Source organism: Octodon degus, unplaced genomic scaffold, assembly GCF_000260255.1.
Source record: "Octodon degus isolate 3935 unplaced genomic scaffold, OctDeg1.0 scaffold00066, whole genome shotgun sequence".
NCBI classification, from domain to species: Eukaryota; Metazoa; Chordata; class Mammalia; order Rodentia; family Octodontidae; genus Octodon; species Octodon degus.
Genome location: NW_004524642.1, coordinates 5,787,367 through 5,802,819, shown reverse-complemented (window position 1 = coordinate 5,802,819; position 15,453 = coordinate 5,787,367). Strand labels below are relative to the sequence as shown.

At 35.0% G+C, this 15,453-nt stretch overlaps 1 protein-coding gene across 1 annotated transcript in view; it reads left to right on the top strand.

Moving 5' to 3' along the window:
- Cadm2 (cell adhesion molecule 2) overlaps positions 1-11,766 on the top strand; it is a 241,885-nt gene extending 230,119 nt beyond the window's left edge. The window contains exons 7-8 of the mRNA XM_023719232.1: positions 8,456-8,581; positions 9,633-11,766. Of these exons, the coding sequence (XP_023575000.1) occupies positions 8,456-8,581; positions 9,633-9,751 (245 nt within the window). The 3' untranslated portion in view covers positions 9,752-11,766. The remainder of the gene's footprint in view (positions 1-8,455; positions 8,582-9,632) is intronic.
- The last annotated feature ends 3,687 nt before the right edge of the window (positions 11,767-15,453 follow it).

Here is a 15,453-nt window from a genome sequence, read left to right as displayed (position 1 = left end):
TTTATCATGTTTTCAAAGTATTTAAAAAGAAAATCTGTCTGATACGCTAATACCTTGGAGATGGTACTTAAACTATGATCAAATAATATAAATATAAAATTTTTATATTTTTGTGCTTAGTTTAATAAATGACCTCCTAAAAGATTTTACTCTTATGCACAGAGAACTGTGTGCCACTTAACCATCTTCTACTTAAAAATACTTTAATTAATATGTTTAGATTTGTATAGAATACTTTGCAAATATATATATAGCAATATATATATAGCAATATAGCAATATATATATATAGCAATGTCACACAACAGCAAAAGCAAATAACAGTATATAATGAATTTTAGTGTTAATTTTGGATACAAGTAAGAAAACGCTATAAAATGTAAGCATGTTAATTCCTAACCTTAAGATGTTCACAGTTTTATTCACATGCTCTTTATTGAATATACACTTGTGCATTTAGGATTTAGTGACAGCTTTCTCGCTTGTTTCTAGAGGTGTGACCCAACATGACACATGAAACAAAGCAGCTTTTGAAGCCTCTTTTCTAAGAAATAAAATGATCATAAAATAGTAAAGTACTGTTCCAAATGCTGTTCCTCCCAGCGACACACTGATGATTGAGATTCAACACATACGTTGGGGGGGGCACAAATATTAAGTCCACATCCGATCCCATGTCAACTGATTTTAATTAACTGTTTGAGAAAGAAAGAAAGTCTATGTCCTCATTTATAAATGGAGAAACTGAAACATTAAAATGAAAACACAAAATTGAAACTAGAACTTCAGTCTCAAGCATCAGAGTAACATGGTTTATTCAGAGCTTTGTATATTTGATATTTAAAAGGGAATTATTATTTAATGCAAGGTAAGTAGACTCTATTTCATGTACAAAAAGTATAATTTACCTGATTTTTTCCCAGGAGCAAGTAGCCAGTAATTACCAAATTACAGATTTTTTTTTTCCTCCAGTCACCTAGTTATCTTTAAAAACATTCTTTTTATCAACAAACACTTTTTCCCCCTTTTTGTGGCACATTCTTCTCATTTTGTACATCTTGATAAAGGAAGTGTTTTTTGAAGAAATCTTGGTGCTGATAACTGTATAGTTTTGCTGGTTGAGGGTCCTCTCTGGAGTTGTACAAATTCTTCAGAGCTGAATAGTTTTCTCGCTTGAAGGAAAAAAAAAAATTAACCTGGTTTCACCAGAGGGAAAGATGTATGAAGCGAAAAGAATGGTGTTAGACTTTACAGCTTACAAAAACTCATTTGCAGATAAATTTTCTAGTTAAATTTTTGCTTTCAAGGTCGGCCAAACTATTTATTTTATTTAACAAACAAACTATTTATTTGACTACCAGTGGCTTAGGTCTGAAATGTCCTCTGAAAGCCTCAGGTATTCAAAGGAAAGGCCTTGAGGAAGGGACTGAATGGATGGTTGGAGTGTAGCACTCCACCATGGATTAGTCCACTTCTGAGTGAACGGCTGAAAGTATTGGTAGGAAGTGAGGCCAGGTAGGAGGCAGTCACCAGGGCCATGACCTGGATATGTCCACTTTTGTCACAGCCCTGCTTTGTCTCCCTGTGTCATGGATCTCACGGGGTGAGCAGCTGTTCTCTGCCATGTCCTTTCTTCAGTGCAGCCAACCAACTGTGGAATGGATCCTCTGAAAATGATAAGGCAAAATATATCTCTCCTCCTTTAATTTATGGGAGAGAGGTATTTTATTTCAGGGATGAAAATGTGATTAATTTAAATACTGTTAAATGCAAGTAATAAAATTAATTGCTATAACATTAGGACACCAGAAACTCTGAAAAGTATTTGAGCAGATCTTGCAGGAGGAAAATTCTCATCAGCTGGGTTATATAATCCAATACGTGACACTGGTGTACGACTGGCTATGCAGTACTTCCGTGCTCACATTTAATGGGTTCATGTATAAACTGATGACATCTCATAGTTGTACAACCTTGAAACTCTACAATCAAAACAAGGATTTAATAATTATTGTCAAAATCTTATATGGGGAAGACTTCTATGTACTATTACAAATAAGATCATGTACATCAGGAATACAATTTGCATTGTGAATATCTCACCAGTATCATGCTTCTTGGTCCCCAGTGTCAGTCTGTTGGGAGGGGCTGGAATCTTTAGGGGGCTTCATTGGAGACTTTTCACCATTGAGGCTGTGTCCTGACACTGGCCTGTGGGAGTCAGCTCTCTTTCTCTTCCTTTTTCTTTAATTCTCATGAGAGGAAGTACTTTTTCCCATCGCGCTCTTCCTGTCATTGCCATGTAGCATATGTCACAGTTCAGTATCAGTGGGATTGGCCAATCTTGGCCTGCAACCTATCTACACAGGAGCTAAAATAAAGCTTTTGTGTTTGTAAATTAATTATTTCAGGTAATTTGTTAAAGTGATAAAATGCTATCTATTATAGGGTGTTTGTTACTTAGCTTGATTTAAAAATAAGTCTATGTTAAATGAACTCATTCTGAAGGGTAGGCTAAAAAAGTTTTAATTGCTATTATTTATTTTTAGCTTTTATTGAGTACCTGTTGTATGATATAGTCTTTATGACATAGAATTTATGCATTTTGAATTCCTACACCTATTGATTATAGTTTTAATTAAGCATGAATCACTGTATAATACAAATCACCATATATTTTTATATTTTCAATTCTTCACAGATTGTCCCAAGAACTTTTTCAGAAATAGTTATTGTACATACATAAAGTTAGAAAATAATAGTTTGCCCTTAAGTGAGTGTTGTGATGTATTTTTCCAAGGACTCTGCTGATGTCATACATTGCCAAAGGACAAATGTTTCACAAATTATATGTAATTATGTCTGATGATTTGTCACAGTGCTCTCCTTTTGAATCACTATTATCTTTAAAGAGAGAAAGGCATGCCTTTTCAGATAAAATTTAAATTTCATGTTAGAACCAAATTATTCTAAGCAGGAATTAAATAAAACCCTCATTGATTCATTTGTACTTAGCAATAATTTCAAAAAATTAAGACAGAAACAGTTCTATTATGATTTCTTATTGTAAAAGGGCAATTATCCATTACTTGATACAGTAAATTAGTATATAAAAATCCAATCTCTGCCTGGAATTCAGCATAAGAACTTTATCCATTCACTCACTCAATTTGTCTGATTCTAACCTTGTAAAACTGCTGCTGTAGCTGTTTTACAAGTGTATGTCATACACTTAATTTTCAAGGCAATATGTATCTTTGAGATAAGATAAAACTTTGGCAAGTGAATTAATCCAGGGGAAATACTTCTGAATTAAAATAAATCAGTAATGATTAACATGAAAAACTTGATTGCTATTGTTCAGAATTTGCAAAGAGAAAGGGAAAGACGAATGACTCATAGGATGGAGACAGCCATTAGGTAGCACCACCAGGTCACTTACTACAGATGGACTTTTGAATATGTTTACAGTTATGTGAAAAATCTAAAATGTTGTAGTAGATATTCTCATTTCTTCTCAAAATGAGAATCATCTGAGATATACTTCAAAACTGACTTTCTTAATTATTTTTCAGCTTTTCAAACATTATTTCACACTCATTTCAGTAAGCTCTCCTATGCTTTATCGAACATCATATTGATAACAACTGATTTTTCAAAATTAGTGCTTTATACACATTGAATAAAATACCAACTTTACAGAGCCTGATGGCAAATAAACACTCAACAAATTTCCCCACAGTTAATGTCCACCTACCAGAACTCCACCCAATTTTTCCACCAATAGCATGTCATGCAAATTTTCCTTTAATGTTTTTCTAATCTTTGAACTATTTGGTCATTTAGAAATTTTCATATTTATGATAAGTAAATATAACTTCTGCGTAAGAAAAAAGCTCTAGATGAATATTTTAAGAGTCTTTCTGAAATAAAAAGTAAAAAGAAAGAAGAAAATAAAGGAAAAGGAAAACTATTTTTCTTTTTGAAAAATATTTATTTATTAATTTATTTGATACAGGGTCTCCCTACGCAGCTCAGATTCATAGCGACCCTCTTGTCTCAGCCTCTCCAGCTCTGAGTTTACAGGCGTGCACCACCACGCCCTGTTTCAATGGTTGGCTTGACACTAGGTCTGTGTAGCATGCGGTGTGGGGGATCACATCCAGGTCCTTGTGCTTGCCAGACTGGAGCTTAAGCCCCCATGTTATCTCCCTGGCCCCTAAACCTTCTATTTTCATATGACTTTTTATTTTTTTTCTGTGTTGGACATTGGTCTTCTAAACTCTTTATGGTCATTTGCATTGTTAGCCCTTAAAAATTTTGAAAGGTAAGTATTCACATTCTGCAATTTGGAGGTTAAGAAATGTGTCCAAAGATATAAACAACTTGTGTTTATGAGATTTACCATAAACTTTTAAATATTGGAGTTGGTAGCCATGTCTTCCACTTGACTATTTTGCCAAGTATTATGCTAATCAAAATTTGGCTTTGAAATGCGTTTTAATCTATAACAACAATTCTATCACCATAAAAGTAATCAGATGCAAAGGAAGTTTTAAATATTTTAAATAAAACATTTTATTTTCAATCTTCACCATTTTAGTGTCAATTGGAAGTCAAATGAAACAATTTGGTCAAAGTGTATTAATTCCAAAACCTCAAAGAATAGTAATAGAAGATTTATACTTTTGTCCACTCAAGACATGCTGAGACACAAATTTGCTAAGAAACAAGGTTTATTAATTCTGAACAAGCTTAAATTTAGATATCATACAAACTGAAGCAGATTTGAATGAGTTCTAAAATCATACTGATTCCAAAAACAATAAAAAAGTTCTTGGACGGGCCGACCAGATGGCTCAGTGGACTAAAGCACCTGTTTAGTCCCAGCACAGCAGCCAGGGTTCGATCCCTGGTGTGCCATGCTGGCCCTGCCCCCAGGGTGCACTGAGATGATGACTGAGACTGGGCATGGAGGCGCGTACCCGTAATGCCAGCGCTTGGGAAGCTGAACACAAGCGGATTACTACGAGTCTGATTTGTGTAGTGAGAACCTGCAGAACTTGTACTAAAATAAAAAAAAATAAAAAAAAGTAGTTCTTGGAAAAGAGGAAGTTAGCCAGGGTACTTCTATCATCATCTGTAGTATTGGGATAATCGGTTTTAATTAAATCTGTGACTCTCAGAATATAAACAGCAGAATGTTGTCTCAATCAGGCAGAATTTCTATGTATTTGGTGAAAGTGACTAATATCTACATGGGTCCACAATTCTCCAAAGTAGACATGATGGAAGCCGGGGTCCTGTATTCATTGTCAAGCATTTGGGGTGGAGAGTACCTCAATCTGTTTTGTATATTCACTTCATACACAATCTCAATATGTGGTAACCTTGGAAATACAGGTGTTGTACATTAGAGCTTATTTAAAAGGAAAATAACATGGTAGGCTTTTCTTTAAATTTAATGTATTTGGTATAGGGTCTCACTATGCAGCTTAGACTTGTAGTGACCCTCCTGTTTTCAGTCTCCCCAGTGCCAGGAATATAGGCGTGTGCTACCACAGCAGGTCTTGGTGGCTGGCTCAGCGTGTCCAGCCAGGGAGCCGGTGCAGCATGTGTTGCCTGGGATCAAACCCTGGTCCCTGTTCTTGCCTTCGCTATCATCTTTTGTTGCTATGACAATAGGAGATAGATGAGACAAAACATATGTGAGAGATACTGGCCTGATTTAGCCATTTAAGTTATGTATTATCCCTCTGCATGTTCAGATAATACTTATTTGACCCTCAATGACTGGTTTTAGCTCATAGAAATATAAAGAGATACTTTTATTTCTAGGCCATGAGAGTAAAACAAAAAGAAACAGTACATATAAAGCAAATTTTACCTTTTTGAAAAAAAAAAAAAAACAAGTGGCAAATGCACAAATTAGCATAACTCTATATCTAAATTTTCTTTATGGTTCCTGTGGTTCGATCCCCACAACTCAAGCCAGCCAAACCTGCCCTGAAGGCATTTGGAGCAAAAAAAATCTTAAATTTTCTTTAAAATTTTAAAAATCCTCAGATGATATTTGATTTATTTTGTTGATGAGGTGAAAGCTAAGTGTTTCCCTCCTTCAGAATGAGTACGGCCAAAGAAATATCAGTAGCATGGATTAATTTTTTTTCAAAAATCTGAATATTACTATAAATGTATCTAAAACCAAGAGAAAATATACATTCAATGATGAACATGATAAATCTAAATTGAAATATAATAAATTTTTAAAGGGCAGATGGCTTCAGTGTTCCAAACAAAGGATGGTTAAATATTATCTAAGGGGCTTGATATAGCCCCGTGGCATAATGTTGGCCCAGTATGTACAAGGCTCGCGGATTCTTTCTTAACATTCAAAACATATTTTAAAGATATATTACTTGGTCCACGGAGATAGCACAGTAGAGTATGCACCTACCTGGCAAGCATAGGGACCTGAGTTCAATCCCTAGTATCACAAAAAATAAATAAATATAATAAAAAGATATATTACTTGAGGATGTATTTTAGAGTAAAGAATATAGTCAAGATTAAAAAATAAAGAAAATAAAGGAATAAATGAGATTTCCATACCTAGTTATCTCCTTGTTAAGGCCTTTTCATCACATAGTTCACTGAGTATACCAGGCCTATAATCTATATTTAAATACACAGATTTTTATGGAGCTACATTGAAATGCAACAAGGGTAATCATGAAAGGACATACCACATGAAAAGAGAATCCTTATGCATAATATCTCAACTATAAAACCAAAAATAAAATTACATCATTGTGTAAATTAAAGATTTCAACCTGCAAGCAATAAAGAACGTTGTAGCTATCATTGTAAAATTTCCCATTACTCACTCAAAATATCTGACACCATTAATTTGCAGGAGAAGGGTTTTAATTTCCCTTATATTTCAGAGGTTTCAGGCCATAGTCGCCGGGATCTGAGGCAAAGCATCGTGGCAAAGGAGTACAAAGGAGATGCTTGCTTCACTGCATACCGAAGCCAGAGCAGAGAGGGAGAATCCCCACCAGAGATGCACCCTCCAGGGCAAGCCCCCAGGACACACCTCCTCAGAGCGCTCTGGCTAGGAACACTCTTGGATAAATGCACTTAGGGGTACAGCACATCCACCATCCAATTGCTTTTCCAGGAGTCGTTTAATTTTTTTAAGTTGACAAAAGAAACCAAAACAGGGCTGGGGAGACAGTGTAGTGGTCGAAATGCCTTCCCGGCAAGAGCAAGGACCTGAGTTCAATCTCTGGTACCTCATGCTGTGCTGGCCCAAACCAGGAGCGCTGGTGCATGCCTGTAATCCTGTACTGGGGAGGCTGAGACAGAAGGATCACTATGGGTTTGAGCTGCATAGCACAACCCTGTATCAAATTTTAAAAAAAAAAAAATGTATTGGACGAGCACATCCCTTGTCAACTTGACACCTAATTAATTCTCCTTAAGTCATACTTAATTTACAAATAAACACGAAAAAGTTAATAATTGTGACTAACATCATTTCTATGGCAGGAGTATAATGTTTTGCAATCATTTTTTCTCTGACGTTTTCTCCACCTGTATAAATTTGGCTGAAAGTAGCTAACAGTACTCATGATAGACTCTGAAATTTAAGAATTGCTGAAGTTTTCTTTACCCGATCAACTAGTACACCAACATCACATTCAGGTTCCCTGAAAATCACACAACGTGGGGAAAATGGAGAGAAATTTTTTTGCCATGGCATACTATGCTTTGTCACTAGTCCAGTTTCTAATAGTTTTGTTCTCAATTGAAATCTCACAATCAGCACCTTCAGCACTGTGTTTTCCTTAGCCCTGTCCAGAATCACATACCAAGTGCTGCCTACAATATTCTTAGATTTCTCTGGTATAGTTTTCCAAACTTATCCAAATTCCTCCCATAATCTCATTTCAACGGGGCTTACAGCCATTGAACCATAGTCAATTAGACTTACAGCCAAAACCTTATCTGGTACAAATTTTCTATGTTCCTCCTATCAGATTCTATATGTGTATGTATTTACACGTACGTATACATACCCATATATATCTGTACGTATACATTGTTATGTACAGACATGTTCTGAGATGGTAGTAACAAGGAAAAATACTAAAGTATACAAAATCACATAGCTATGGGTTCAAACAGTCTTTCTCTTCAAATATAAATTCATCATGGTGCGTAGTCGTGATGGGCAGTGGTTCATTCTCAGGTGCCCCGAGCACCATCCGCATGCAGCACATGCTGTTGGGTGACTCGTGGCTAGCACACATACTCATGTAATGTCACTTTCCTTGCCAGGTGCTGGATTCTAGCTCATTATACTGCAGGTTTGTATTTTATGACTAAAGTCGCAGTCCAATTAAAACAACCCTTTCCTTTGCTTTTCTCTGTTTCCTCTCTCTTCCAGATCCCAACGCTCTGGCTGGTCAGACTGGCCCAGACCACGCCCTCATAGGCGGCATAGTGGCTGTAGTTGTCTTTGTCACGTTGTGCTCTATATTTCTGCTTGGTCGATACCTGGCAAGACATAAAGGTAGGCGATGCTCTGAAACAGGAGTAGGAATTTTGGTAGCATCATGTAAAAGTATGATATGACAGGAGCGTGTATAGTTCTGTGTGGGCCTTTTTGGGGGCGAGGGGGAGAAAAATTAAGACACAGAGAGATAGAAAGGTGGGTGTGGGTATGGGAGCACTCCTAAATACTGTGTTTTTTTTTCCTGAAACTTATTGATAATGACCATGAAACATGCTATTCTAATGATTGTATTTTTAATTAAATTATATCAATAATGTAATAATTTGCTATTATAAAATATTCCCATATTGTCCCAATATGGCTGCATTTCAATAAGTCTGCAAAGGAAAATGCCGACCAAACATATGCTTCTAGGAAGATTGTAACCCTCGAAATAAATTACATATTTTCAGCTATCTTGGCTGAGATAGGTCTTCCCTGGGTGAGTTTTGGCCATTCGGGAAACGTTATTCTACTAAGCCAGTTTCATACTATGTTGCATGAAACTGATAGGGTAAAAGAGAATACCACAAAGTTTGTAATTGATCAGTAGGACTAAAGTCCCACTGTAAGTATTTGGTTGATGTCTTGTTCAAATTTATGAAAACAAAATGTAGGCACCCATAGTGATGAGGAAAGTCTGTACTTTCTTTTTACAATGGGCCACTGCCTTATTGTACTGACACAGCTTACTTTTAAGTAGTATTCCCCATATGAGTGGTGAGACCTTTGACACCACCATAAACCACATCTTAACAAAAGACGCTGGTTGCTTCAACTGAATTGCGTATGTGTTCTTTGTTATCCATTAAAGAATTCAAAATTATTACCCATTCCAATTTGGCTCTTGACTGTGGCTAACTGAGCCACAGCACCACTTGCAGTCCATCCCTGAAAACAGAAGGGAGGCTGCAAGCATAGAAGAGCGAACTGTTGCTGCCTCATAACTGAGTCTGTACACCAACTTGTAAGCCATCTGAGAGTGTACCTCCCTAAATAAAAACAGCTTTAGTGCTAGCTATTTCACTAGGCTCACAGAACTAACAGAATTTTCTTCCAATATCCACAGGAACATACTTAACAAACGAAGCTAAAGGAGCTGAGGATGCACCAGACGCTGACACAGCCATTATCAATGCTGAAGGCAGCCAAGTCAACGCTGAAGAGAAAAAAGAGTATTTTATTTAAAATCCAGGCCACATTTCTGAGTTTTACTTACCAGGCTGGCTGCTGGCGAAAACTGGCTATCATCTTTCAGAAATCATTTCCACCATCCTCTGCTACTTTACTTACCTTCCATACTATACCGTTCTCAGTGGCCAGTGCATACCAACAATCAGCTGTCAAAAGCATCATTCTTTAATTACTGTACCATCCACAGTGCAGGAAGTTCCTTCTGCTAAATTCACACCATTGCTCTTTTAACATACAGTGCTTGAATATACAGCCTTAACAATGTTAATCATCTACTTTGGTCATGACATTGAGTTGTTTTTACACATTGAAAAATGTACGCAGATGTCCCTCCCCCCACTTTATCCCGTCACGTGATAGACTTCGTTGGTTTTCCATTGGATGGCTCTCACAAGTAGCGAGATTAGGTGAAGGCCTAATGTACCTAAGTTTAACCGAAGACTAGAGGTTTACAGATAATATTTTCTACTTGTGTATCTTTAAAAAACACCATGCTCTAGAAACAGATGCCCTAGAAAATATGAACTGAAGACACTGTAGTGTAGCTTCTAGAATGTTCGACACTATACTGGCGAGGCGGAATCAATTTGCTATTTAAAATATAGCATTTGATGCAGGAGCCATGGGTATAAATTACAATCATGCCATGACATCTTATATTATTATATAATGACACCATTAGTCTATTTCAATTTCATTTACCAATAAAGTGGTCCAAACACTTAACTGTTTTGGGAATTTCAAGAAATTATTCATTTCTCTATTCGGTCCTGTAATTTATTTGCTCCATAAGAACTCATCTTCCTAAACAAAACTGAAGTATCCATAGGGCACAATTTTGAGACATTTTAGTATCTGTATATAGTGCATATAATAAATCCAATTAAACATTATTTGATACGTATTTAACTTTTTTGGCTGTAGGTAATTCAGTCATAAGTAAGCATTTTCTAACGTCCATTATATCCCTTTAGATATTACTTAAACCGATATTATAAGTAGATAACATGTGTTAGTGTTTTTGTCTGTATGTCCTAAGCACTGTTCAACAACAAACTTTTCTAGTTCTTGTTAATTTTTATTTGTTATACAATGGAAGCACAACGTTATAAGGAAAGGTAATTTTAAGCTAACAACCAGTGCACAGCCTCAGGTTTTAAATTACAACCACAGTTGAATAATAACCTAAAAATATACTCTTAGTTTGCTACAAATTTACAAATTTTAATTTGGCAGTTACAGAGCTGCTTACCTTTGTTGGTTTGCCAAAAAAATGTTTAAGATATGTTTTCTGTATAAATGAACTAATTCTTTATATTAAATTCCTGTCTATGCATTTTGTGAGGTACAAACTTATGAAACAGTGAGTGATAGAGAACTTCTCTCATGCTTTTAACTCCAAGGTGAAAGTGTCTTTCTCTGGGTTATTTTGCAATTTTGATGTATTTAACAATTATGAAATGCTGTATTCTTAAATATGACACAGAGTCGATCTAAAGTCCTATTATTTCTTCTAGTAAAAGACAATATTGCTAGATTAGTGGTCATTAAAATTATTATGTGATAAAGGATAAAATCCCAGTGAGATAAAAGTTATTTTCCCATTTGCAAGCCTTGCACCTTTAAGAGGAAAACCAATATGACAAAACAGTAGCTATGCTTGTGATGTGTGACAGCACGGCGGTGCCTAGAGGTTTACAAATAGTATCTGGAATTTATTTTTTGAGGAGCGAGAACGGCTGAATACAACACCGTGTATTAATATCAAATAAGAGACAAGGGTGCTGTATCTAAGGTTATTTATCAAAAAAGCATAAATCTTTTAAGGACAATGTTAGAATTCTTAAGTTGTTTATTTTTGATTGTTGAAGCATTTATCTTGTTGATTTCTTACAAAAGAAAAAGGACGATGTCAGTCAAGCAGCACTTTTTCAAAATATACAGAACATAAATAATATGATGTGGTTGAGTGTTAACATAATAAATCATATACAGTATGACATTTTAAGGAAATAAGTCTGCCTTGATGTGATTGCATGCTTGTTTTTACAGTTCACTCCATACCATCTGTGGAAAAATGCAATAATATGTTAATATAGTATGGTAGTTTGAGAGAATCAGGTAGGTGCTACTAGACACATTGAAACTAGAATAGGTTTATAAACTGTTCATATCTTTCAATGCATAATCGTTAGAAAGACTCCACAAAGCAAAATTCATCCTGTTAGTGCAAAATGAAAAGGTTCTTATTGCCTAAATTGTATAAACTGCATCATCAGTTACTATTTAAAGCTTAATTTCAGGATGCTCTTACAAAATTGCTACTTTTCATTGATGCTGTATTTACATCCCTCTTAATTTCATCTATATTCTACTTGGCTCCAACTGCTAAATTGTTACTTCAATAACTCAATCATTATTTATAGCACTGTAAAATTAGAAATCCAAAATTGGTTGCATGTCAAGATTTTTGACATCTTTAACCCTTCAGAGTAATATAAAATGTCATTACAACTCTTAGAACTAATAAATTTAAACTCATAGGCTTTAATGAAATATTTTCCAGTTAATTGTTGTTAATTTTAAACTAAATGTCATTTTCTGTGGCAGGAAAAATAATTAGCAATGGAGTCACATTATCCTATCTTTACAAAACATTTGGTTTCACTAAACAAGGAAATAAATTATAAAAATACTGTTCATTTCCATTCCAACAGATCAGAACGTAATGATGTAACATACCTAAATGGGACCCATGAACATTTTGAAGTCTGAAATGTGCACACTTGTGTGCTCATCGGGCCATGTTCTGTCTCTGAGAGCGGAGCAGTGTCCGCAGGACTCCATGGGAGGAGTGTGCATACACACACACACACACCCCTAGTAGAATATGGAGCAGTGTCCTTTACCAAAAGTAGCTGTTCTCTGCCAGTGTACTGTTTACAGTGTAAATTGATTGTCCTCCATCAAAAAGAAAATTTTAAACAGCATTCTTCTTTTCCTCTTTTCCATTTTTTGAGTGTTCTAGGTAGACTAATAATCTGAATTAGGAAGAAAAGGAAAAGAATGTCGTTGCAAGAGTAAAAACCGAAACTAAGAGTGTTGGTGTTTGTGTGTGTGTGTGTGTGTGTGTGCATGTAAGTGTGCATGTGTGTGTGTTTGTGTGTTTGTGTAAGAGAAGAAGAGAAAGAAGACACACACACAGAGCTTTCAACCTGTTTTCTTTTGCTAGAGAACTCCAACAAGTAGTTTAGGGGAACTGACACTAGAGTTTAATCTAGAAACTCGATGATCTCATATTAATTCGTGATTCTTAGTCTTTCATTGAAACTCCACAATTAAAATAACAATGAAAGAAAGAAATTAACTTTCTTAATCATAACAATGAAGTCATTTATTTTATTTTTTGTAAAAAATATAAATATCTCAGTTAAAAGACAGGCTCACTTGTAATTATGTGCTCATGATTGTAGCGGCACTGAGAATCACATGGGCACATGTACAGCAGCTTGACCGGGATGGCTCTTCCATGTAACATAGCAGTTATCGTGTAATTTAGTGCCACTTACTGCAAAGTGTTACCACGGGGAATACTGGAACCACTTTTTCCTTTTTTCCTTGGACATAAGGATACTTTAATGACTGACAAATATAAAATTTTACATTGCTTTTTAATTGTGGAGAAAATGCAAACTTCATAACTTAACTATGACTTTCCCATGACAGGTCAAATTACTTAGAACTTTTTAAATATGCCCAATATTATTTCTTTTTTCAAGTGGTAATCTATGATGAACACACACAAAATGACACAAATTTAACCAATAATCACAGCTGAAATTAAAGAAGAAACATCTCCTAAGAAGTACTAATGAGTAATGCTTTTGTTAAGTGGCATAAAGTACACACTAAAAACTATGCAAAATATAGGTAACTACAGTGTACGTACATGTAAGTATCTTGTACTTGCTGTGTATGGATGTTGGAAACCCATGTAATTATAATATGCATTTTGAATACTGGGAAAGAGGAAATCTTAGTGTAGATAATATAATTTGTTTTGAAATATACACTGGCAATATTGAAAAATACTCAGTGCAATATCTGCAATTCTATTGCTGGATACTTAATGCAAAGGGATTTTAAGAATTATCATACAAGATCCAAAAGGTTGATAATCTTCATCTCTCACATATTAAAGCATAAGTCCCAAAAGCACCTTATTAAACAAGTTTAAATTTTTATTTGCTTAAATATAAATGTAAGACAATGAAATTATTATTTCATTTAGTTCTCAGCATGAAAGCAGAGAAAAAAACCTGGGTTTGAACTTTGATTCTCATCTAACTGAACTTGAAATTCTTAAACTACCTTTAATAAATTTCAGTGTTTTTTATAAATATGAATTTATTCCATCAATGAACATAGGAAACATTTAATAGTTAAAGTTACTATATCTTAATGGCAAATCTGTATTTTTTTTAAATATATTTGGTACAGGGTCTCACTCTGCAGCTCAGATTCATAGTGACCCTCCTGTTTTCAGCCTCCCCAGTGCTGGGATTACAGGCGTGCACCATCATGCCTGTCTTGGTGGCTGCCTCAATGCGTCCAGGAGCGGGTCCGGTGCGGCATGTGGTGCCAGAGATCAAACTCCGGTCCCTGTGCTTGCCTAAGCAGGCTCTTAGTCCGCTGAGCTATCTAGCCGGCCTGGAAATTCTGTATCTTTTTCTTTCTTACTTTTTGTTTTCCTTTTACTCCATTTTACACCTCAAATATTCCCTTTGCACTTAACCCTTCCAAAGGCAATGGATTGAAGGTAGCAAGATAATAAAGAGAGTTAAAGGGAACAACATTATAAATATGGGTTCTATAATCATCAGCATTTTTATGTATTGAGATTATTAATATTGAATGCAATAGTTATTGGATATAGCTGGTAATATCTCTGCCATGCATACTTACAATAATCCTTCTACCTCTCACTTTTAACATGGGCTATGATACTTCAGTATAAATAGAGGAAATAACTTACAAGATATCCCAGGATGCATTACTTTGGGACTTTCATACCTGTGCACACACTACCCCTGGGAAATCTCAAAAGCCAACTACTTGTAGTATATTCTATGGTGTTTGGGTCTACGTTTGTTTTCCTTTTTGATCATTAACTTTTCCTATAGGCAAAATATGATAACGCGGTAAGGATAGTTCTTCTCATACCTATTGAACATTCCACTGTAATATAATTGTAATTTTTTAAATAATAATTTAAATGGCAACACTTTGCAACCTGATCTATTTCCTTTCATGTTTAAAATGTAGTGCTCTCTTATAAATTAATGCTGTGTTTTAAAGGAAAATTGTTCACTTGATGATTTATTTTACTGAGATGTATTATCTATGAGACAAAAATTTAAGTGTTTAAAACTGCCTCCTTATTACCAAACAGTTACAAAGTATTGCCATAAACACCTACTTTATTTTGTTTGCATAGGCATAATATAAAGTTTTCAACAATGTAATTTAATTACACTGAAAAAAATGCCATTTATAAGCATATTTTCCTCTAGGAAAAATGAAATATTAATTTCTTAAATTATGATGGTGAACTATAAAATATGCTTAAAGTTAAAGTAAGATGTTTCTATGTTATGTGGTTATAATACAAATACTATTTGGTCAAATCTTTACCT